This window comes from Nicotiana attenuata, chromosome 9, assembly GCF_001879085.1.
Source record: "Nicotiana attenuata strain UT chromosome 9, NIATTr2, whole genome shotgun sequence".
NCBI lineage: Eukaryota > Viridiplantae > Streptophyta > Magnoliopsida > Solanales > Solanaceae > Nicotiana > Nicotiana attenuata.
Window position 1 is genome coordinate 42,702,653 of NC_031997.1, and position 26,038 is coordinate 42,728,690.

A 26,038-nucleotide genomic window follows, 5' to 3' on the forward strand; every position below is an offset into this window, starting at 1 on the left:
TTTTCAAGCTTCATCAATCAGGAGCCCGTCTGGAGAACAAGGGAATACTTTTCAAGCTTCATCAATCAGGAGCTCACCTAGAGAACAAGGGAATACTTGTCAAGCGTCAACAATCAGGAGCCCGCCTGGAGAATAGAGGCATATATTTCAAGTTTCAGCAGTCAAGCATCAATTGGAGGAAAGGCAAAACATCTCCAATCAAAATTCACGGCAACAACAAGGATTCCATCGGAAGAATACAAGTTCAAGGCAATACAAGAATAAGTTTGAAGACATAGTTAGGACCTTTTTGTAATCCATAGATCATAGCGTAGGCTAGCTTCTTTTTATTTTGACACGGTGTAATAAGGAGGTCAGCGAGCGGTAGCAGCAGCAATAGCAGTGTAGTCACAGCTCCTGGTAGTCCCAGCTACCAAACCTTCCAGAACTACACTGACCTGATTCCTTTATAGCTAAGGATATGTAGGCAACCTTTGAAGCAGGATTCGGTCAGACGGTTTTCAAAATGCTTCTCATGGAGTGCTGAGCAGGCAAAAATCCTTCATGGTGCTCATTTATCTTTGCCCGAAAACCCTTCGTGTCTTCGAGCAAAGAGGGGCAGCTGTGAGCACGTGATTTTTGCCACGCTTAAATTACTCCTATAAACTCATTAGAATCAGAATTTTTCTTTTATTATTTGAATTTTTAGGAATTAATTGCATGATTTTGTGTCATGTTCGCATTTTTGTGTGCATTTTACTTGATATAATTTCAAAAATACAAAATAGTGTGCATTTTAATATTACAAAAAAAATATAAAGAAAATAACAAAAATGGTTCTTTGCATTTTTTAGGATTTGTCTTAAATTTTTCTTTTAAATTAAAAATTAATTAATTTTGGAGTTTTAATTAGTATAATTTTAGATTCAATTTGGGTATTTTATTTTACATTTAATACAATCAGAAAATAATAATAAAAAAAGTAAAAAAAAAAAGTAAAAGAAAAGAAAACAAACAAAAAGAATTAAAAGAAAGGCCTAGTACTAATAAATACCCAATTTTGGGGCCAGATCCGGTTGAAATGGCCCAAAATTCCCCAAGCCCGTTCCATTTGTCCAGCCCAATCCACAAAATACCCGGTCCAAATCCGTCCCCCTCCCTAAACGACGCCGTTTTGGCATCATTTAATCCTTGCCGTCAATGCTCTCTAATCCAACGGCCCTAATTGATTGTCAATAATACATAAAACTGTCCAAAAATCTTAGCAAACCCTAGACATATCCCCTCCATCCTCGTACCTTCCCTCCTCCCTGTAACGCCGGTGTAAAGCCACCATTCCCCCCACCGTGTCTCCGCCTTATTCCGCCGGCCGGAAATCGCCGGCGGCGGCGGCGATGCTCCTTTACCATCCAAAAATACACCCTAGAATCCTCTTTCCCTCCTCTTTCCAACCCTCTAAACCATTTCCCTCAATTCATCGCCGATTTTCTCGAATTTTAGATCGAAAATCCGGCCAAACCCTACCTTCCCCAAAANCCAAATCTGCCCCCCCCCCCCCCCCCTAAACGACGCCGTTTTGGGCGTACATCAATCCAAGCCGTCAATGCTCTCTAATCCAACGGCCCTAATTGATTGTCAATAATACATAAAACTGTCCAAAAATCTTAGCAAACCCTAGACATATCCCCTCCATCCTCGTACCTTCCCTCCTCCCTGTAGCGCCGGTGTAAAGCCACCATTCCCCCCACTGTGTCTCCGCCTTATTCCGCCGTCCGCTGCCGGCCGGAAATCGCCGGCGGCGGCGGCGATGCTCCTTTACCATCCAAAAATACACCCTAGAATCCTCTTTCCCTCCTCTTTCCAACCCTCTAAACCATTTCCCTCAATTCATCGCCGATTTACTCGAATTTTAGATCGAAAATCCGGCCAAACCCTACCTTCCCCAAAACTCGTCCAAATTAACACCGTACAATCCCCTTGACCTCCTCATCCCTAATCTCAAAATAAAACCCTTCAAATCTCAATAAAACTCCACGAATTTTAGATCTAGGTTTTCAGAAACACTGTTGGGATTTTTAAAGGCCTACCCAGTATCGACTTGAACTCCAAATAACATTATATAAAAAAACAAACATATAATATTATTTGGGGGTTCAATGCAAATTCAACCCACTGAAGAACAAATCGGTAAGTCCTCTGTTCATTTTTGAAACCAGTAGACTCTTTTAAATTGTTTGATTTTTTAATTAGTTCAACTGTTTAAATGTTAGTTTAATTTTCTGTTGTTGTGTTTATTGCTTTATTTTGGTAAATTTGGCTTCAATAATTTGTTCATCGGTTAAATTGGTTGTGATTTGAATCTTTTAGGGTTAATCATGTTTCAAGTTGTGCTGTCTTGCTTAAATTTTCCAAGCTTGTTCTATTAGTCTTATTTTTGCTTCAAATCAGTGGTTATGTAATGGTTCGAATTAGTTTGATACTCTTTTAATTTGTTGATTTTGATTAGCAATTATCTTTTAAGTTAGTGTTTATCCCTTAAATAATTGTTAGGACTAGTTTAGTTAATTTGGTTATAGCTGAAAGTTTTTTTTAGTGTTAATTAGAATTTTTAGATGTTCTTATTAGGTTGATTGGATATAGCTGAATAAATCACTCTTTAGTTAACCATAGTTGGATTTTAACTAAGGTAAAGGGGTTTGGTTGGGTTAGTAATTTTAGAAGCAATCAAGGGTAGTTTAGGCATACAAAATGGGCTGGTTTGTTAAAGATTAGTAATTTCAGAACCAAAATAAGGGTAAGATAGGCAATTCAAGGGTAGGGAATCTAGTAAGAACTTCCTAGAAGCTTCTAGATTTGGGTTTTAAGGTAAATTTCAGAATATAAGTGAGTTAACTTGAGAACAAGTCAATAAATAGAGGACTAATCTGAAAATAAAAGGGGGACTAAAAAGAAAACTGAAAATCTGAGGGTTGCCCCCACTCTTGCCTATAAAAGGCAGCAGATACTGCCTTGTTGAGGAAGTTTTTGGCAGCCTAAAAATTCCCCCCAAAAAAAATATTATTCAAGTTTCATAGATCTGAGATTTGAATTCGAAATCAAAAACTCTTTAGATCTTAGTTTCTAGCAAAAAAAAACCAAAAACAAATAGAAATACAATAGAAAATCCAAAAACATACTGTTGCATTGGTGCTCCTTAAGTCATTTTCGAATTCCAACAATTAATTCCAGTTTCTAGCGCACTTAGGATCAAAATTGCTTGAATTTCCTGTTTCCGTTTGATAATCTGAGGTGTGAAAGCATGCTTGAATCATCTGGATATTGGATTTGATTAATCTGAGTCGACTAGGGGTTACTTGTTGATTGTGTTGATTTCCTGGTTCATTTCTGGGCATTCTCTGCTGATTCGAGTAGATATGTGGGTTATACTGGGTTTTGAAACATTTCTGGGCTGTATTTGGTCCCTGCTTGTTGCTGCTGTTGATTCTCTTCTGCTGTTTCATTTCAATTTGACTTTCAGGTACATGTTTTGAACCTTGGTGATGTAATTCTCAGACGTTGGAATGGAATCTCATGTTCTTCCCCTGCTGAACCCGTTTTACTTTCTGTGTTTAGTCATAGTTTAGTTCATTTAATTTCTGTTTCATTAATTGAGTTTTGTAATTAAATTTGGACTGATGGACTGATATTCATTCATTCACCTTGACATAGTATAGTTTTATTATTGTGTAGTCTAGCTACTGAAATTAGAGAGATAGCTGAAACAGGAAATGATTCCGAAGTCTGTGATCCTTAGGTGTATTAACACGTTAGCAAATGAGCTGAGAATTAATGCATAGGCCCTGTTCATGTTAAGTCCCAATATTGATTGCAGTAGTTCATTTTTAAAATCGCGAATCACTTGAGTGTTGATTTAGTAATGTGAGCTTGAATTAAATCAAAGTAGTTAGCATGCTTTGTGTTAGTAGTATCACGTCTCCAACTGGTTTTTCACTTTAGCTCTATCTGAGAACTCATCAGACGACGAGTAGATAAAATAATTTGATCATGAAATCGAAAATTCAAATGATCAACATCTCATTAGTTTGAATATCTGTGTATCATTTTCCTTTGTTATAGTTGTTAACAGCATTTGGATCAATTGATATTGGCACAAATAACCATTGAGCCTAGTTCGTTGGTTTCTGCCATTGGCCTGTCTTCAGGCCATTTGGTTTTGGCACTTTAACAGGTGGCCCAGGACTTGGGCCCAAGTAACCTGCAGACCTTCCCTTCTTATGGCCCTGCCATGCGGGCTGCGTTCAAGCCCAAACTAATTTAAGACATGAATACATATGAGCCCATGGTCACAGGCGTAATAACCATTAGGTAATATTAAATGATTAGGAATTTTCTTTAGTATTAGAGATAAACAAAAGATAGAAAATCATAGTTACCTGAGGTTTGCCCTTTAACAATAAAACGAGATGAGCCTCGCTAAACAAAATAAACAAATTGCGGGGCCCTCGGTAAATGTTTATACAAAATAGTTAGACTTCGGGATGGGCCGTTTAGCAAAATTCACGGCTTTCCCCAAAGATAATAACGTGTTAGTCACTTTAGGCGCGTTTTTAATAATCTTACCTTCTTAAATATGGGTGCACATTTATGTGACCCAAATCCAAATCTCAACGAAGTCGAAATGTGTCAAAAATTGTGGGTGCATTTATGTGACGCGATTCGAGACATGTTTTCACGACGTTGCAATTCTCTTAAAATAAACAATAATAATAAAAGCGGTTCAAAGCTAAAGACATAAATCCAGAAACATGTACTAAAATCGGATAAATAAGCCAAATATGACAGTTGAGCGACCGTGCTAGAACCACGGAACCCGGGAATGCCTAACACCTTCTCCCGGGTTAACATAATTCCTTACTCGGATTTCTGGATCGCGGACTGTTAACAGAGTCAATAATTTCCTTGATTGGGGATTCAACCGGTGACTTGGGACACCATAAATCTCCCAAGTGGCGACTCTGATTTTTAATAAATAAATCTCGTTTCGGTTGTCCTTTAATTGAAAAAACTCCTTTACGCCTTTCTGGGGGTGTAAGGAAAAACGAGGTGTGACACCTTCTTTATGGTTTAATATTTTCACAAACCTCCCTTATTTTATACAATAAAGTATGTTATAATACACAAAGTGACAAGTTTACAATCATGTGTCAATTTTATATTTTATTTTATTATATTATTCTTATATGTTTTTGTTTGATGTTGCACGCAATATAAATTTATTACATAATAGATACACTTTTATTTGAGTTTAAATGTTCAATCAATACAAAATCAACCTTGCAAAGGATAAATTAGAAAACCTCACTAACACTCTGTCTATTCAAGCTACCACATCCTTTAATAAATACCTTGGTTTACCCATCTTCAACAAGAAAGCCACCAGTGTGGACTTTCAATTCATAATCGATAACATGCCATCCAAACTGGCTGGCTGGAAAATCAGTTGTCTAAACATGGCAAGCAGATCTGTCCTGGACAAGTCTTTCTTAAACAGTACCCCCTGCCATATCATGCAATACATCAATCTGCCCGCTAAAGTAACCAAACAAATTGATAAAATCCAAAGGAACTTCTTCTGGGGCATCACTCCAGACAAGAAAAAACTGCACCTGATTAACTGGGATAAGGTTACAAAAAAAAGGCTGATGGAGGTTTAGGACTCCAAAAAGCAGGTCTAAAAAATAAAGCAACTCTTACTAATCTTGCCTGGAGGACTTACCACAACACCAATAGCTTATAAGCAAGAGTCCTCATTTAGAAGCATTGCAACCTGAGCCAAACACCTAGGGCCACTGAAGCCATTAGATACCCTAAATACCCAAAATTCCCTACATGGCAATGCATCCTCAAGGGATAAAGCACTTGTAGTAAGGCAAGCAGATGAGTTGTCTACAAGTCAGGGGCTAGGGATCTCTCCACCATATCCATGGATCTGCCTCCGAGCATTTTCAACTTGATAAATTTAGTCTTCATCCCCCCAAATCCCACAAAAGATGGCAATCTTAAATGGGGATTAACTGCTAGTGGTTCCTTCACTAACAATTCTGCTTACTCGTTTATTAGCAAAACTAAAAACAGTGTTGGAATAGAAGAGGAAGGAACTTTCAATTGGATTTGGAAGCTCCAGACACCCAACAAAATAAAGAACTTCATCTAGCTACTTACCCACAAAAGGCTCCCTACCGGGGGCTACCTCCACAGAATCGGGGTCAACTGTGACCCACAATGCTCTTACTGCCATAACTGTGAAGAAACAACCGACCACATCTTCTTTGAGTGCACAAATGCAGTCCACTTCTAGAATGAATTACTGTCCAAAGCATCCATTGAAAGCAGACAACAGAACCCCATCTTTTCAACAATGACCATCAACTTGGAATACAATTAGAAATAAAACCATTCAATGGCCACATTCTTTGGGAAAACATCCCCCCCTTTTGTTTTTGGCATATCAGGCTATGCAGGAACAACAATCCCTTCAATAGCAAAAAAGATAAGACCAACACTACCAACACCATCTCTAAAGCTACTGAATACTTTGTGTTGATAAAAAATGATTTCACCAAAACAAGCCATCAAATCACCACCAAATGGGAACCACCCAGAAGAGGCTCCTACAAGCTGAATACGGATGGAGCAGCTAAGGGCAACCCAGGCATATGAGGAATATGTGGAGTATTCAGAAATCATAATGGGGGACTGGATAATTGGGTTTAAGGAGAATATCCCTCATACAACCAACACTTTGGCTGAGCTAAAGGCCCTCCTAAAAGGACTACAACTTGCTGAGCAAAATAATTTTTCCTTTAGACATCAATACTGACTCCGCTGAAATCATACAAATGTTAACACAGGTAACCTCACTTATGATCCTATAATTTGTGAATGCAGGTCCTTAATACGCAGGATGGACAAGGTCGTGGTGAAGCACACTTACCGGGAGCAGAATAGGGTGGCAGATGCCTTAGCCAATGAAGCAACAAAGACAGTTTTTTTGAACAGATCTAGCATACTACCAGTTCCTCTGATGTTTGCCAATGATGTATTTTGGGCAGACATCCTAGGAACTGATATTGTTAGGATTTTTGTGGGTTGTAATATGAATACAATACTTCAAAACATTGCTACGCTACCTACAATACCCCACCAATGACTTATCCGTGTAATGTCTTTTATATGCTAGTTATATATAAATATCCTCTTAACCAGAAAAAAAAAGTGTCTAAATAAAAAAATGGCCAAGTTAAAGGGACTGCATAGATATTCCATGAATAATAAAATTATGGGAAGGGTGAGTTGTGTGATATAAGAAGTTACGGGAAAGGAACGTCGATAATTTAAATCCCATGTGAAATTGTATAATTATCTCCAATTTTAATCCAAAAGGAACCTTAATCCTTTTCCCCCAAAAGGAACCTTAATATATTTGCTTAAAAAATAACTCCTTTAATACATCAGGTTTCTTCTTACATTTTAATGGACAAAAGAAAATAAGATTTAGATGCCAAAAAGAGAAAAATAAAAACACATCAAAATAGAAATACAAAATTGGATTATTTTTGCAGTCAAGGTTACTATTTAGCAAACAAGGTAGAAACTAGAAAGTAAAAGTGTAAAACCGAAGAAGCATAGCAATAGAGTCGGGTTACTGCTTAGAGCCCGTTTGGCTTAGCTGATTTAGAATAGCTGATAAGTATTAGGTGCTGAAAAATATTTTTAAGTGCTGAAACTGATTTAAAAAATAAGCAGTTACGTGTTTGGATAAAAGTGTTGAAATTAATAGTATACAAAGAGTTTTATTTTAAAAAGAGTATTTTAGGGATATAATAGTAAATATGTTGATCAAACTTAAAGTGCTTATAAACTGAAATTTAATAAGTTGGAAGCGACCAATTTATAACTTTTGGTTTATTTTTGGCTTATAAGCATTTAACTTATAATTACTTTTAATTTTACCAAGCGCCCAAAAAATTCTTAATACCCTCTTGCTAAAATGAACATGAAAAGGAAGCGAGAGGATATGGAGATAGTGTGGCAAACTCCCGCCAACCCACCGGAACGCCATGACTACGTCTTCCGCAATGGTAAGTTTCTTCAGCTTTGCCTCATCCAACTTCTGTTACCTATTGCGTTGTCTTTTCTCTGCAACAAATGTTTTGTGCTTTTCTGTTCTGCTTCTGCAGGAATACGCTATGTCAGACCTTACTACTTCGAATTCATTTCTCATGTATGAGCTACTACTCTCTTTGTTTATCTGCCTATTTAACAGATGCTGATTGATTGATTTGGCCGTTTTCTTAATGAATTTGTCAAAACCCTAATTAAACCCTGTATATGAATTTAAATTTGGTCTGAGTTCATTTTTCAGGTGAAGAATCGGTGGGCTGGGAAGACAATTGTTGATCTCTTCTCTGAAGAATTTAAAGGGAGACCTCGTGATTACTATGTATGTTGTTTCTAATTGTTAAGTAGTACATTTGTTGTGTCTGTATTTCCTTCTCTTTCGGTTGTTTGTCTATCTGTTTTTTTGATTTATTTTATGTGTTGTCGAATATGCATGTTAGGTCATACATGCATAGTTGCAATTGTACTGATGTAAATGGTTTGATATATGTTACATTTCCAACAGGCCTAACTGTGATTTTAGTTTTTTGAATTGGAAATCCTGTGAAGTTGAATTATTAGAGTGATGATAGCATATTTTTATAGCCTACCCTGATTGTTCGAGCACATTTTTGGTTGTCTTAAGTACCTACTAGACGTTCGCTAGTGTACAGCTGTATAGTGCAGAGGCTGATTTAGATGACTTATCTAGGAATCCGCTGTTAAATCTGGACGTATACAAGTTGATGGACAAAAGGTGCATCTTTCATATGTAGTGCAGTCATCACAAAAGATTAGCCATTTCTTGCACAGGTTTGTAATGATTCAAGTTCTGGCCTCAAACATTTAGTTTATTGACATTTCCTTCTGCTTGGTATTTCTGTGGTCAATCCTTCAGTAGATTTTGGTTTCTTGATTTAGCATGTGTTAGTGATGGATCTTAGACTAAGCATCTGATTTGACATTTTCTAATCCTGTTCTGTTATGCAATTATGAGAACATGACTTACAAAAGGCTGTAGGCATGAACCACCAGTGATGTCATGGGATGTCGAAATACTATGTGAAGAACCAGACGTGCTGACAGTTTGCAAGCCTGCTTCTGTTCCAGTAAGCTAATAATGATTTCAATCTTTATATATTTGTTTCTTGAGAAAGTGCTATGTTAAGATTGTGTGGGATATGTTTAGATTGATTTGTTTGGAAGTTTGGGAAAGAACCAGCACTTACTGATGTTATAATCCAGTCACCTTCTGAGGACAGATAGTGTAGTACCGCCATGAGATCCATCATGCCATTATTCAAGCACACATAAGAATCTAGCAATCCTGAAAGTAAAGTGGAACAATTAGCTGGCATACTGTGAATCTAGCATGCACTCTTCATGAACTTTTTCTTTTTTCTGTTATAAATAAAGTTTTACATAATTATGATTTAATTTTGTGTTTAGATCTGATATTACAATATTGACCAAAAAGAACAATGGTAAGCTGTTATCGATGGTTCACCTCCTGTCTCTTATATTTTTGAATATATAAGGCGCAAAATCATGCATTTATACACAATTTTGTATATTTTTTAGATAAGGAACTCACTTTTATATATTTCCATTGTTATTTTCTCTTCTCTCGGATTGGTTCACCAATTCTTTATCTAATACTGGTGTAGTTCCCATGGTAGCATAACTCGAAACTTCATTTTATCAAGATGATTATAATAAACCTAATACGGTGAACCCTCAGCAGAATATAGTAAGAAGTAGGAGAAAAGGTGAACTTTTTATTTTTCTTTAGAAAGTTGAACTTTTTATTGATCTAAAAAGGTGAACTTCTGTTACTAAAGTAAGGACCTGGTCCTGGAATGCCACTGTTAATTGTGTTGACACTCAACACTTGCTTATATTTTCTGGCCTTTGGAAGATATAGAGAATGCTGTATTTTAAGAGGTAGTTGTGCAATTTCACAAATGTTTTATAAATTTAGTATCTTGGAGGTGTTAATCATGTTTGAATTAGCATTACACGTTGGCCTCTAGTGGCTAATTTCCCCCTGTTTCACCAATTATTTGAATAATCTAAATTGTGCATCCATGTGGAAATGTCTTCTTCCTTCCCCTCCAATTTTTCAAGGACTAGTTAAGTTTGTCTCAGAGTTGACACTTATCTCCATCTACGTGCTGCATAGCTTTCCCCTTTTACCACTCGGTTGCATGCTTATGATCTGTAGCACATACCCTTTGAAATAGATTCTCACCATGTCATGACTTCTCAAAAAGAATCTACATAGTGAATCAGAGGAACTGATAGATTTGATGGCATCCCTCTAAGAAGAGGAGGGACATACTTTTGCTTTTGATCTGTAAATGCTTTTCCCTGCACTCTTGATGCTATTTTATCAATACAATTACCAGTCATGAAAAAGAAAACTTTCCAAAGAATCTATTATCCACGTTTGTGTTGGATGGCTAACTCATTTCCGAAGATAGCATTACGCTTTATGCACTTATAGTATCCGTATTTTCCTTGCTTCAGCCTTCACCATTCATATATATAATGTAAGCAATGTCTTCTCACTGATAGGTTCATCCATGCGGACAATACCGCAAGAATACGGTCGTTGGTATACTACAAGCTGAGTATGGCTTGGCACCTTTGTTTCGTATCCTCTGTTACCCTAATGGCAGCAGGGCATAACTCTTTGTTTTGTCACTCTTTAATGGGATCATGTACATTTCACAAGGCACATTAAATATAGCAATTTGTTGTAGTCTTCTCTTGACTCTTATTTTAGCGGTTCATCGCTTAGATCGCTTAGTCTCAGGACTACTTATCTTGGCTAGAAGTGCTTCTAGGGCTGACCTCTTCAGGCAACAGGTATGTTTTCTGTTTATTATAAATTGCAATGAACTGCAAAATGACAGAAATTATAAAAATAATAGATCTTGAATGCATTATTGCTGTCTAACCGCACCTTTTTCTCCTTGTTCTTTGTCAATATCGATAGTTTAGCAGTATGAGATGAATAAGTTCCAAATATAACTAGATTTAGTTAGACTCCAGCAGCTTTGTGTTCAGTTGCTTGTGATGAGGTGTTAAAATGGTTCTTGTCAAATTCTTTGAAACTGATTGATGACACATATGATACTCTTATTAAATGCTTGATCTTACAATCCTACTTTGTGCTCCAGGATTTCAAATTAAGGGATTTTTCTTTCTAGTTTTATTGGGCGTTTGGACATAAGAAATAGGGGGGAAACTTTTTCAAGTGAAAATGGTATTTGAAATTTAGAGTTGTGCTTGGACATGAATATAATTTTGGGTTATTTTTGAAGTTTTGTGAGTGAAAATTTTGAAAAACAGCTTTTTGGAGTTTTTCAAATTTTCGAAAATTTCCAAAATGCATCTTCAAATGAAAATTAGAAATTTTATGAACAAACGCTGATTTTGAAAAAAAGTGATTTTTTTTTTGGAAAAAAGGGAATTTTTTTTAATGTTCAAACAGGCTCTTAATGTATAGAGAGCATATTGCTGTACTATTCTCAATGTGGCGTTTGAAACCTAACTAGTCTAACACAGATTTCTAATTTTGCTATTTGTGTCCAGAAGGCTCTTGTTGAACTAATTTAATTCTTGTTGATAGATACTGTATGCTCTTCTAAATATCTCTTCAATAAGAGGTAGAATATCTTCCAATTAATGTTGGTTTTACTACATGAGGATTATTGTCTACTTCCTAAATTCTACAACAGACGTTCTTGAAAATTAATTTTTTATATCTTGGCGACAAAATCTGAGCTCATGCAACAACTGGTCAACAACTGGTGCATAATTGATGCATAGAGTTGAAAATACAACGATCTTATTGTGTTGAAGTTAGCTTCATCAGAAGTTTCTTGGTCTATACATATATTATGGAGACTATTTCCACAGCTATACAGTATACATTTAATTGAGCATATGACTCTGTGAGGTTTAAGTGCACTTTTGAGTTACTTGTAGGAACCTCTCCTGTTCTTCTTATTATTATTTGCTTCAGCTGCTAAGCTTTGCTGCACTTCTGCTAGTAGAACCTGTTCAGGTGAAAATTAACTCAATTTCAGAATTTTGGCCATGATAATTGGGCGACCTACATTCCTTGCAGTCGGTTGCAAAAACTCATCCAGATAAATGTCTTGCAGTTCTTAGAACATTTTCCTTAACCTAGAGCAGCTCCAGTTTTCCTCTTCCGCTCTGACTTTTCAGAAGAGTATCCACTGAGTTCTTCATTCACTGCTAAATTGATCTTTTAAATGGTTGGGGTAGAGGACTGTAAGCACATGCGAAGTCAAACCAATGTATTTCAGACTCAGAGGTCCATACTTTCCACCCAGTAAAGTGTAAACTAATCTTTTGAACTGCTGAATAAATAACTCTGGTTTTCTTTGATTCCATCCTTCAATTACTATAGGTTGGTTCACATTCCGTCTATTGTTAACTGAACAGGTGTTTCTAAACCCTTATTAACTACACTAACTGGGTTTTTCAGATAGAATCAGGAGCGGTGCAGAAACAGTATATTGCGAGAGTGATCGGAGTGTTCCCTGATAAGCAGGTACCTTTCATCTTGCCATTCATTCCCTTTCGGCAGCATCCCCCCTTTAACTCTACTCTCCTTCACAATTACTACGTTTTTACTTTTTTGACTTGTCTTTTCTCCTTGCTTTTTCCTTAGCAAGTTGTGAATGCTAATGTCAATTACAATGCCCGAGAAGGGAGAAGCACAGTTGAGGTAAGGTGTTTTCTTGAAGTGTGTACATCATTAGTACCTGTTCTCCCCTCTTTCTAGTAAATTTGCTCTTTTAGCTTTTGTCTCTTGTATATAAGATTTAGCTCAACTTATGATGTTGGTTGATTCAGCTCTTGCATAGAACATGACTTGCACTATAGCATTTGAACCAGTACAAACATAAAATTCACCAATCTGGAGGGAAAGCTGTAGGACTGGAAGCGTCCTTTTGCACTGCAGAATGCTTGAGTCTTGCACAAATGATGGAGTGACGATAAACAACTATTTCTCATTCAGTTTTCTACTTATTTCTACATTTAAAAACAAATGCGGTACTGATCCTTAAAAGAGAAGTTACGCGTAAGCCCCTGCCTCTTCCCCATGTCCCAACTTCCCATTTGGTGGCTACAGATTGGGCAGAAAGATGAGATGATTTTAGTACCTGAAAGGTTGTAAGAGAACATATTGTTTCTGCATTATAGAGCTTTGGTGCAACATTTTTATTGATAGAAATCGTGCAAAGTAGTCAAATTTTCTTTTCGCAGTAACACAACATAAATGACTGCATCTTTCCTGTATCTGTGCTAGTTCCCAGGAAACTAAAAGATTCGTTTCTCCCCCTGTATTTTCCATTCTTAAAATTAGAATTATTAGCTTGTCACTAATCGATATGACACCAATTTTATTTATTCACAATATTAACCTGCCTAATTTGCTTATTCTTACACGTCACTCACTGTCTACTCCTTGCCTCCCTCATGTCTCTGCAGTGTCAGAACTCGTGCTCTCTGAAAACTCTTTTGCCGTAATTTGCTATTCTTTTTGAATCTTCCCCCTCAATCGCTCTTCTTTCTTCTTTCATTCTAACCCATCACTTACCAATTGTAACTTGATGCTATCTCTTGGAGTGGATGAAGTGTAACCATGTGCTGACAACAATTGGGCGACACAATATAGGCTTTTTGCTAATTCTTGAGGGCATGACAACTCTTTGTATTTGTAAAGTAATTTTCCCAAATTGTTTTGCTTCCCTTTTTCACCTAGAGGAATTATAGTAGAATATTGGAGGTCTTTTGCTACAAAGTCAAGGAAAATAAAAAGTTGAGACCAGAACAACGTTTGACTGCCAAAAGTTGCGTTGAGAAATGTGTTGTTTACTTTTTCATTGAGTGAGGATATTATGTTCGAAGGTATCCACCTGCGGAGATCAAAATATCAATGCAGGGCTGGCTGTAAAAGCGCAATTGATTGACTTATCTATTGTTTTTAATTTTGTAGCTGAATAACATTGATTTGCTATGCGAGTTTCATCAACCATTTGATTGTGTTTTGCGCTTGGAAAACACACTCTGTTATGGGTGGGTTTCTGTTTCTTGTTTGATATTATTAGTCATGCTAGTAATCTTGGGCTAATCGTTCTAGTAGGTGGGGGATGACCAGGGAAATAGTACTGCTTCACTGAAGGGAAAGACTGCATGTACCAAATTTACAAGGATTAGTACCAACGAGAAGCACAGCATTGTTTCGTGCGAACCCGTCACCGGCAGGACACATCAGGTATGTAGAATGTGATTGATAATTTTTTCGTATTGTTTGTCTCTTTATACCCACGCTTCCCCCAATTAATACAAAAGAGAAACCTTTCTGCATTTTGTTGAATCATCTGTTGCTTTTTATTTATATTTTTGTGACTTGAATATCTTTTTTGCTTGAGTAACATCTTTGTTTATTATTCTAGCTCTTAAGTTTCTCTGTTTTTGTCATAATCCATAATGAGAGTAGAATAGATTCATTTGTTGTTAAATTCCATCTTCAAATTATTTATGCCTTTAAAATAAGATACCTTTTGTCCTCGATTTTTATAGGTCTTTTCTTTTAATTTTCTCTGGTTGAGGCATTTCTATTGAATGTGGTTTCTGAATTTTTCATTCGTGTTGGTTAGAACAGTGGCATTGCTACCAAAATTCTCTCTTTAAGTATAATTAGCTTGATATACCTAACAAAATTTGCTTCAAAACAGATACGTGTGCATCTGCAATATACAGGTCATCCTATAGCCAATGATATGCTCTACCTGTCTGAACTCGTGTCTAATCGTTCTGCTGAAGGGTTGAGTGCGGATAGAGCTGCAGCTAAATCATTTTCTCCTCCAGAGCCCATCTCTCTTGAAAATGGCATTAGTGACACGACAAATGACTCCAATGAAGGTTTCAGCGTTGATCCTATGTGTACAAATTGTCCAAATCTTGCTCCGAAAGGGTAAGGATGGTCTATGTATTGCATAATTCTTGATGGGTCGATTCTGGAGTGCATGTCCAACCTTATAGTTACTGTCCATACATGTCTATTGTTGAGGGCTATGGCGACCCTTAAATTTTGACAAGTACTTAGCAATTCGCTTAAGGAGAGGTATCTGGAGGGTGCAGTCATTGAGAGTTTTTTCTAACCATAAACACCTTTATGTCTAACAGTCAAGAGATCTCTCCTTCTTAAGTTATATCCTGGTTTGCGACTTAAGCCAATTGTTCCTTGGTGAGCATAGATCTATGAGGCTCATCCAAAATAATGGATTTCTTGTATCCGGATTCCCAAAACCAATAATATTTCCGGATTCACAAAACAACTAATATTCCAATTTTTAGTTTGCATTTAAGAAATTTCAATTTCCTGGCTAACACAAAATCTGGGTACCCATCCACTCTGTACCTTTGTTGTACCCTTTCCATGAGTCCCCCTGATTCTAGCCACATTCTTGAACTTGAGGTAAGAGCTCTTCCTTTCCCACTATTAGATTAAGAACAATATAATTAGTTAAAAGCCATCTTATGATAAGTATAACCCAGAAGATCAAGGAAATACCGCCTTTCAAAATAGAGCAAGTAGTTAGACAAAAGAAATTGAGATGGCTATAATACCCACCAAGATCAGTATACAACTATTTGCTAGTTAGAAAACACACGGCAATGTAAATATCCTTTGTTTCGATGGTTCAAGGTCATTTGGCACGGGAAAATATTGAATGGCTAACATTCTTAACATTACTGGTGCGCTTTAGCCTAAATTTACTGAACCTTTTCTTGATAGAGCTTCTTTGTTTGCTCATCTAAGATCTTGTGTTCTTTTATGACTAAATGGTTTGTAAGCTTGTGCGCAACCCCTCGGTTTAGGGTTTGAGGCCTAGACTATGAATGTGTGGCTAGTTTCATCTGGTTGTTTTTCTAGTTGAAAAAAGTACCATATGTGACCTTGCTCTTGGTTTTAGAAGCCTTCCTCGTTTCTGGCTTTGATTAATGCCCTTTATAATTTCAAAATGCAGGTATGAGGGAAATGAAGAGGGTCTATGGTTGCATTGTGTAAAATATTCAGGACCTGACTGGATATATGAATGTCCACTTCCAGATTGGGCATCCCTAAGTTGATATGCTCTTTCAGCATTCATTATACGTCTGATTTCAGAACTGTGTTATGCTCTTGGTTCTCCGCCTCTTGTGCTCTGTTCATTCTTGTGAATCTGGATGCATTGTGGTACTGGTTAACTTCTGGAGTTATGCGAATGTGATTGGGGAGACACCCATACGGTGTTTATGGTCTTCGTATGATGCATGGTCTACCTTGAATTTGGATTTATGGGAGGTTAGCTTTGGAGGAGGCCTTTCGAGCTCAACTGGTTTATGAACAAGTGTTTTGCAGCAATTGTTGTTCCAGAAACAATTTGGGAAGTCGTCTGTGTTTGGTGGAGGTGATTTTGTTTTACCATCTTAATATTGGATCACTGGGAATCTACCCCGTTCATTTGTAAACCAGCAGTACGGAACCTTAGGCGATTAATAGATGCCTGGTTCTCTGTTGCAAAATTGCATTATCTGGAAATTGTTTGACAAAACAACATATATCTTGGTTCAGCTAATTAAATTTATATAAACGAGGGTTAATCTTAGTTAACAATATTCCTTAGATGAAATTCTCAGAAGTGCAAGAAATAATATGTAAAGATACTATGCTAGCAACGACGACACACAATCAATATTTAAGAAGTCAAAGGGAGTAGTGTCGCATTAAATAGTGATGAATAGCAGTAAATGGCACTTATGTAAATAGATCGATTGAGTCTCAGTGAATGTTCTTTCTGACAATGATGAGTGATGGATAAGCCTTCGAATATTCGAGTTATTCTTGGATCCGGTGGAAAAGTGTAGGCAAGAATCTTAGTGAAAAGGTTATGTTTGTATGCTTGCAATAAGATCCGATTCTCTTTTTTCAAGACAATGTATTTTACAAATGAATATCACTTGTCCCCTATCATTGTGTATATTTTTATTTATAGGGAACATGTTCATAAAAACCCTAGTTGTACAAGTGTAGAGAATATCCTCTAGAATATTCTCTTTTATGTCCTATCTTGAAACTAGCTGTTACAACTCTGTCTAGGGTGCTCGACCTCGGCCTTGATCGTTGATGACTCCTCGGCTTCAGCCCTTGCTTACTCTTCGACCACGGACTTCACCGTTACTTAGGTCACTTTGACAAGCGATAGCTGGGAACGTTCCACCAATACTATTTTGACGTAAGTATTCTAAAGATAGATGTTGACCCATACAGTTAGTCTCTCCGCTTATTGAGGCTGGCTTCGCGGGCGGGTTCGATGAGCGGATCGTATTGTTGGTGGTCGAGCTAATCAAGTAGACTACGTAGGTCGTCCTTGTTGCGGCGAGCATGTAACGTGGTCCTCTATGGGCCGCACATTTCAAATGCTTCGAATTTCCCGGGGGATTTGCTGGAGTTATGCTGTTCACGAGTTAAGATGACGTCCCGATGCGTCGTTTTGTTTTGCGCGTGACCTTTGATTAGATATGCCGCTTTGATTCTGGTGCCAATCATGATGACCCGTTTTTGGTTCCAATGCCATGACCTTTATAAATAGAGGTCTTTGAACATGATTTTGGAGTTTAAATCTTCTAAAGCTTCAAGATCCCATACCATCCTCTTACTCTCTTCTTCTTCTTCGAATTTCTCTTCTCTGGTTCAGCGACTTACACTGCTCTTCATCCCCCATCGTTTGTTATTCTCCTTCCTTACGTGAATCATGTCTAACGTACCTACTGAGGCTGGAGAGGGGAGTCATGTTGCTCCTTTGGCAGTGGTGTTCCCTTCCTATGGGGAGAGCATTCCTGCCACCGTTGAGGACGAAGCCTTTCCGTCGGTGGAGGAGATAATCCCGCGCAACCCTGATTCCCAGTCCGATTTTACCAAATCACCAGAGGCCGCACCTAGAGCTTTTCTGTCATGACCCAATTTTCCCTATAGGTCGTGATGACTCCCAACGTTTCTGCGGAAAGAATCTCGCGCCTGCGGATGCGCACCTGCGCCCACGCTCCTGTACCTGCGAACCTAGGCCTGGCTGGTCACTTCCGCTTCTGCGAACAAGGCGCCTCACCTGCAGTGTCGCTTCTGCAGCCATTCCCACCGCAGGTGCAAACGCACCAGATGCTAGCCACCTTCAGCTCTTCTCCAAAGTGCAATCAAGCTCTGTCAACCCTCCGAATCCTACACGGGGCCCTCGGGGCCTCGACCAAACCCACCAACAAGTTCGTAAACATAAAACAGACTCGTTCGAACCTTCGGAATGCGTAAAACAACATCAAAACTAAAAATTTAACCCCAAAACCAAATCGAATCAACTTATGAACTTCAAGTTTTTTCCAGCTTACTCCGAACGCGCCGAGTCATACTTAGACTACTCGGAATGACACCAAATTTTACGTGCAAGTCATATATAACCATACAGAACTATTTTCAGGCTCAAAATCCCAAACAGACCTCGATAACACCAAATCCTACTCGAAACCAAACTTAAAGAACTTGAAAACCTTTAATGCGCCAACTTTCAATATTAAGCGCCGAAACGCTATCGGTTAATCCGAAAGTCAATCAAAACATACGCCTAAGTCCAAAATCACCATATGAACCTACTGGGACCGTCAAACCCCGGTTCCGAGGCCGTTTACTCAAAGCGTTGACTCAAGTCATACTTAACCTTTATAAGCCACTATTAAGGAACTAAGTGTTCCGATTTCAACCCGAACCCTTCCAAACCCAAACCAACCATCCCTGTAAGTCATAAAATAGTGAAAGAACATACGAGGAGTCTTAATTAGGGAAACGTGGATCTAGAAATTAAAACGACCGGTCGAGTCGTTACATTTTCGATTAGTGATGACAGTGAAGGAATTATCGGACTTTAAGGCCAAATTCGGCCTTCCCAATCATATTGGGTTGATCCCAGCCGAGTGGGATATGGTACAGATTCACTGTCCTAGGTATTGCTCCCTCTACGCCTACCCCTTCCAAGTCGGTTATTAGTTTCCCCTCCTTCCGCTGGTGGAAGAGTTCTGTCGTCACTACGCCGTTTGTCCTGCTCAGCTCACGCCGTACGTCTATAAAGCTATAAAGATGCTCACTAAGTTTGCTGAACTATCCGTGGTCGAACTGACACTGCAGTACTTAATTCATCTATTCGCTCCTAGCTTTTATAGGGGAACGATGCTGACTTCACCGAGGGGGAAAATGCTTGGTGGTGAAGATGGACGGCAAGGCCAGTCGTCAATTCTGGTTTAACTTCTTTTTTGTTAGAACTGAGGACGTTGTGGCCAATTTCAACGGCTTTCCTGAGGCTTGTAACTATACTCGTAAGTACTTTGGTTTCTCCCTCATGTTCGGTCTTGAATTTTGACTTCCCCCCTTATTTTTTTGCAACCAAGACCTCGCCTCCTCCTTTGGATGCTTACATTTCCGACTGGGTCGAGCGGCTCCTCCTTCACATCGTAGGGATTCGTGAATGGACAAGTTTTTTCAAGAAATTTGGGCCTTCTCTCCCTTCGACTGGTAACTTTCTTTTTACTATCAGCGTCTTGATTTCTTTGCTCGTTTTTATTTGTTGATTTTTCCTTTTCCCATTTTCCGTTAGCTTCGGCCAGGGGGTATATAAGGAGGTCTAGAGCTCCGGCGCCCTTGTTCTGGAAGAGGAATTCGACTACGCCTTCAGTTTCCGCTCCTGTTTTGACTGCGACTGATTTTATCTTTGTCCCAACTCCTCATGTTGCTGCGTCCGACTCTGTTTCTACTTCGACCGTGGAGACTTTTTCTCCTCCTCTATATTCTCTCATTGACGAGGACGATGAGCCTTTTCCTAGTAATGGAGATCTCCAACCTCGAAAGAGGAGATCCGTGGATGCCAGTGAAGGAGTCTCCCGAGCCGTTGATGTGGCGGATGGGGACTTTAAGCTGCGTGAGACAACGACTATTGTAGTGGGGATGATTTTGAGCCTAGTTTTGATGCTCCAAGGTCGATGGGATCCGATGTGGATGTGTCTCTTCCTTCTATAGTGATGGAGACTGAAGGGACGAATGCTAATGTTCTTGACACTTCGTGGCGAGATGAGGCATCGACCTCTCGAACAGCTACAGATAGCTCCTTGCCGACCAATGAGAGGGGAAAAAGCATCGCTGAGGAGGCGATAAATCAGGTTCCTAAATTGATGTGGACGACCTGAGGATGATGGAAGAGGGGCTTACCTAGTTTTAGGTGAGGTTGGAGGGGCCGAAAAGGACTATCGCGATCCCCATGGATCATGACCTGTTGGTGAACACCGAGGAGGTAGTCCCTGCCCTCAGCCCTCTTTGTTCCGAAATAGAGGGCAAGACCATCAAAGAGATAGACGATAGTGCTTTGCGAGGAGCATTGCTGGCCTTGCTCTTAGGGTGAGTGTTTGTGTTTCAAACTCTCTTTTTCTTTTGTTTTTTACAGGGCGTCCTTGGTTCTGATTCTTTCTTCTCTTTCCTTTTTATGATTGCAGACGGTGATCTTGGAGATCGAGAGCGCCCGGAGGGAGAAGAGTCATAAATACATCTTTGTAAAATTGAAGGCTAAGTACTTTGAGTATCGTGGCAAATATCAAGATCTCCGCAGGCGGTTTCCTAAGGATGGCGACATGCAGGACTTTTGGGACGAGTTGAAAGAGAAGGATGATGAGCTGGTGCGGGCCATCGAGAAGTGTAGCGTCCTCGAGGGGACATTGATGAGTAGGGAAGAGGAGCCAGAGGTCAACAGGGGAGTGGAGGCCCAATGTAGTGACCTTCAAGCTCAAGTGATCGAGTTGCAAGGGCAGTTAGAAGAGTGTCGACTTCAGTTGGAGGCCCTCAATAGTGAGATTGCCGAGAAGAAAAAGGAACTCGAGAAGGCGGAGTCCTCTCGTTTGGATGCTAGAGGAGGACATAGATGCTTGAGTTGGCGAATAGGACTCTCCGAGCTGAGCAAGAGAATGATCAATAAACAACGAGAGATAAGGAAGATCGACTAGAGGAGAGGAACGGAGATCTAGAGAAAGATAACTCTGTTCTTCATGATCGAGTGGCTGCTTTGGAGGCCGATAATGCTCAATTACTCACACAGCCGTCCTCTATCCGTATTTTAGATTTTCCAAATGTACCTCGGGAGTTCTATGAAGAATGGATTCATCCCGAGGCCCAGTTAGTATATTTCAAGATTTGCATGCGGCGGGGTCCGTTTTTGTGGCTGCCGTTTAAGATGCTCATGTTAAGGCCCATGAAGCTCGAGTCGCTTGTGGATATGATCCCGCTACGCCTGAGGTGGATGAGGAGGATGGGGATGAGGGTATAGACCGGCTTAAGGAGAACGCCTGGTATGATACTGCTTATCCTTAGGGCGAAGGCGGCGAAGGCGAAGGGAATCGGGATGGTGATGGTATCGGAGGTCAGGATGATGACTCCATTGAAGATCGAGCTGGCAAGGGCACCAAAGGCCGTGATGACAATGATCGATAGTTTTTTTTTGAATTTTTTGTGTATTTTTGCCGGCATCTTCACGAGCCTTTGTAAACAGTTTAAGTATGAAATATTAAATTTGTGCTTGCATCTTCTTCCTTTTCTGTGGTTTATTTTCTGTACTTGTATATTTTTGCTTCTATTGTTTTCTCGTTTCGCCTTTTGTCCTTCTTATTGTTATTGTCTTTTCGTTGGCCGTGGCCTTGGAGCCGAATATTCATAGGACGCATGCGTTTCTTCGTTGAGATGTGGCCGAGGGCCGATAGGTATTTGTTCGAGCGAGGTCGAGCATAACCTTCGATTAAATCACGATCGAGGGCCGGTAGGTGTTTGTTCAAGCCTAGTTGAACACGACCTTTTGTTAAATCGCAACCGAGTGCCGGTAGGTGTTTGTTCGAGCTTGGTAGAACATAACCTTTTGTTAAATCGCGGTCGAGGGCCGGTAGGTATTTGTTCGAGCTTAGTCGAACATGACCTTTCGATAAATCGAGGTTGAACATGACCTTTTGTTAAATCGCGGTCGAGGGCCGGTAGGTGTTTGCTCGAGCTTAGTCGAGCATAACCTTTTGTTAGATCCTCGCTGAGAGCCGGTATGTTTGTTCGAGCTTAGTTGAACATAACCTTTCATTAAATCGCGGTGGAGGGTCCGCAGGTGTTTCCTCGAGCTTAGTCGAACATAACCTTTCGTTAGATCGCGACCAAGAGTTGGTAGGTGTTTGTTCGAGCTTAGTCAAACATAACCTTTCATTAAATCGCGATCGAGGGCCGATAAGTGTTTTCTCGAGTGAGGTCGAACATTACCTTTCGTTAAAATGCGGCCGAGGACCGGTAGATGTAGTTTGAGCGTGAACGAATCATAACCTTAACAACAAAAAGGTGTCCTGATAAATGTAAGTTTCTTATCACTTCGGCATTGTTGCTTTAATTACATACTTGGAGAGAGTTACAGATTTTCGGGCATTGGGTGGCGTTCCAGTCCCAGTCTCAGTGTACTTAGTCCCTTCATGGTTTGGCTTGGAGAGTATCGATGAATAGAGCAATGAAAAAGATAAATCAGTCCCTCCATTGCATACTTCGACTCGAGGTGTTTCCTTCGCTGCCCCGTTAAAAACCTTCTTGAGAAAACCCAAATGGGACAAAACATAAGTGAGGAAAAAAGAGTACGACTTAGGGGACATTTTTTCTCTTAGAAGTTGAAGTATTTGAGGTGATTGATGTTCCACTTGTTAGGTAGTTGTTTTCCTTACATTGTCTCTAGCTAGAATGAACCCTTGTTTGATTTGGCTGTGATTTTGTATAGACCATGCCAGTTTGTTCCTAGCTTGCCTTCCCGGGGATCTCTGCTCGCTTGAGTTTTGGCTTCAGCACGTAGTCCCCGATTTTAAGTGTTTGGAACTTTGCTTTCTTGTTGTAATAGTATTCTGCTTGTTGTTTTTGGGCGACATTCTTATGTACGCCATATCTCTTCATTCATCGATCTCGTTGAGTTCCTGCCTTCTACTCTCATCATTACTCATACTGCTTTCATGGGAGTACCTTAGGCTGGGTTCTTCCACCTCGACCGATATTACTGCCTCAGTCCCATAGGCCGCAGAGTAGTGCGTTTCTACTGTGCTCGTCTTCAGAGTTGTTCGATAGGCCCATAATATTTCTGGTACTATTTTCGGCCACAGTCCCTTGGGCGTTCTCGAGCTTTTTCTTCATGATGTTTAGTATAAACTTGTTGGAGGAATCCGCTTGCCCGTTACCCGCTGGGTGATATAGGGTTGAGAGTATCCTCTTGATATGCCATTTCTCGAATAATTTGGCGGTTTCCTTTTCTGTGAACTGGGATCAGTTATCACTATTGATACCAAAATTTTCCCTGTATATTTTCATATATGCAAAACACTTTCAAAATAGCATATATATGCATATATAAGTATGTCCAAATGTTTTAGTATTTTTCTCATTTTTAAGAGATTTTTAAATCAATTTATTGCCCCATTTTAGCAGTACAAAAACCAAAAATTATTCTCAAAATTATATTTTTGGTGATTAATTTATTTTTATTCTCATATTTATACCAAAATATAGCTAAGGTAATTTTACACATTTTTTAAATAAATTTATTTAGTATTTTAAAGCTAAATTATACACATAATTGCAATTTTAGCCTATTTTAAAGATTTAATTACGTTTATAATTATAAAATTGATTCCAGTATTTTTAATTTAATATTTATACATTATTACTTAATTTAGTACCTTTAATTTGTTTTCAAAAATCTTTTATTATTATTATAAAATAAAAGGAGGGAAAGTGGCTGTTTAAAATCTGGCCCTATTTTGTTTCAATTTTAGCCCAAATTGATACCCCTAATTAACCCAATTTCAAACCCCAAATTGACCGGCCCAATTGCAATTTAACCCGCCCCTGACCCAACTCATCTAACCCACCCGACCTCCCCTTTTGATCCAGGCCGTTGATCATTTTGATCAACAGCCACAATCATTTCTTTCCTTTTTTAATCCACCCATACCCTAACCCTAATTCATTTCACCCAAAACCGCCACCTCTAAAATCCCTCACCTGTCTCAGGTTCTCTCGAACATTCCCTAACCCTAGCCGCCTCTCACCGTCTTCAACCTTGAAACCACCAGAATCCATGGCCTCTCAGGCTATGGGAGTCCTAAACTCACCTCCCTGTGCTCTTATACACTTGCTACTTGAAGATTCGAGGTCTGACCTCGAGGGTTTTCGCTCAGATCTCCGCCGATTCAAGGTTCACGACCATCTCCGGCTTTGCTCCGGCGTATCCTGGTCCTATAAGCCTATCTCTGACTCATCCGACTCAGATCGGACATTTTCCAAGCCTTTCTCGTTTTAGGGCTCTTCTGAAACCCTAACTATCGAGGTTTTTCTTCGATTCTTCTTAGATCTGTTAGATGTCTATGCTCTACTTGAGTTTTCAAACGATTTCCCCAATTTTTCTTTCAAAAATTACTCTTTTTATGATCTTTCTTTTCCGATCTAGGGTTTTTAAAAATGTTTAAGTGATTTCTGACTTTCCTTTTCCTTTACGTATGCTTGCTCCTACCGTGTTCTTGTATTCTTCCTTTTACCATGTTCTTGTATGGCTATCTTATTGTGTTCTTCTATACGTGCTTTTCTGCTATAATTTTCTGATGTTCTTGTGTTCCTCTACTGTATTTTCCTACTAAGTTGTTGAAGTTCTTTGTTTGCCTTCTACCTATCCCTATTTAAGTTTCTTTTAGAAAACTCCTTAAGCTTATTTCTTCTACTGTTCCTGCCAGTATTTCCGTTATGTTCTGTGAATCTCTCTACTGTATTTTCTACTGCGGTCTTCAGTGTTCTTACTATTTTGCTTCTACTGAAATTTGTTTGAGTTCTTCTAAAAGAGCCTCTTAAGCATGTTTCCCCTACTATTCTTATCAGTATTTTCCATTCTATCCTCTGAATCTTGCTATTGTTTGCATGTTACTTTGCTATCATGTTTTCTGATGAGTTCTGAAAGAAGCATGTTAGAAACTTCAGTTCTCTTCTGAAACCTCTACACATGTCTCAACTCAATTTGCTTGCCCTCTCCTTTATGTTTTATGGTTTGTTCGAACTAGGGCTTTATTTCAATGACCCCTTAATTCTCTCAGACTGGTTTTGAATCTCTGACTGAGTTTGGTTATCTTTATTTTTCATACAATGTTGCACCTTTTGCTAAACTCTTCTACACTGGATTCTTTCTACTGATTTTTTATAAAGGCATGACAAGTTCCTTTCATGTTTAACGTGTCTGTATGCTTTTATATGTGATGAATCTTTCTTCAAAAAGGTTTTCAAACTTGTGATTGATTCAGAATTCCTTTTAAATAGGTCTAATTGATTGTTTGCTGATTTTTCCTTAAGTTAAAAATCTTTCCCATCTTTTTGACTTGGTTCATTCATACCAAATCTTTGACTTCAGATTTACTGGCTGTTAATTGATTCCTTTACCATATTTTCACAGGCCGTGTATTGTCAAATCCCTGCCCTTAAATAACTTTTATGTATTTGCCCCTAATTTGCTACCTAACACAAAGTGTTTGATTAATTTAGTTCCATAATTAGTTTTACCGTTTGAAATCAGAATCCCTTAATTAAAGGGAAACTGGTATAATTGATTGGCAATCGATTTTCAAACTATTCTCTTGCCTTATTTCTGCTTGCCTTCTACACTATAAAAGGCACGACTTCTTTTTCACAAACACACCTTAAAACACACACTGAATACACTTCAGAGCTTCACTTAACTCTCACAAC

The 26,038-nt window shown here is 38.9% G+C and overlaps 1 protein-coding gene across 2 annotated transcripts; it reads left to right on the top strand.

The window, feature by feature from the left end:
- On the top strand, positions 8,009–16,848 carry LOC109232323 (RNA pseudouridine synthase 7). 2 transcript variants are annotated; one of them, XM_019398054.1, is made up of 12 exons: positions 8,009–8,120; positions 8,220–8,263; positions 8,405–8,482; positions 8,852–8,952; positions 9,161–9,248; positions 10,717–10,795; positions 10,928–11,010; positions 12,662–12,727; positions 12,848–12,904; positions 14,327–14,458; positions 14,922–15,160; positions 16,218–16,848. In XM_019398054.1, exons 1-12 carry the CDS (start codon positions 8,030–8,032, stop codon positions 16,318–16,320), a joined length of 1,161 nt encoding a protein of 386 aa, XP_019253599.1. In that variant the 5' UTR covers positions 8,009–8,029; the 3' UTR covers positions 16,321–16,848. The 2 variants fall into 2 exon arrangements, with proteins under 2 accessions (XP_019253599.1, XP_019253600.1); XM_019398055.1 differs by lacking the exon at positions 14,922–15,160 and having other exon boundaries at positions 8,010–8,120; positions 16,218–16,301.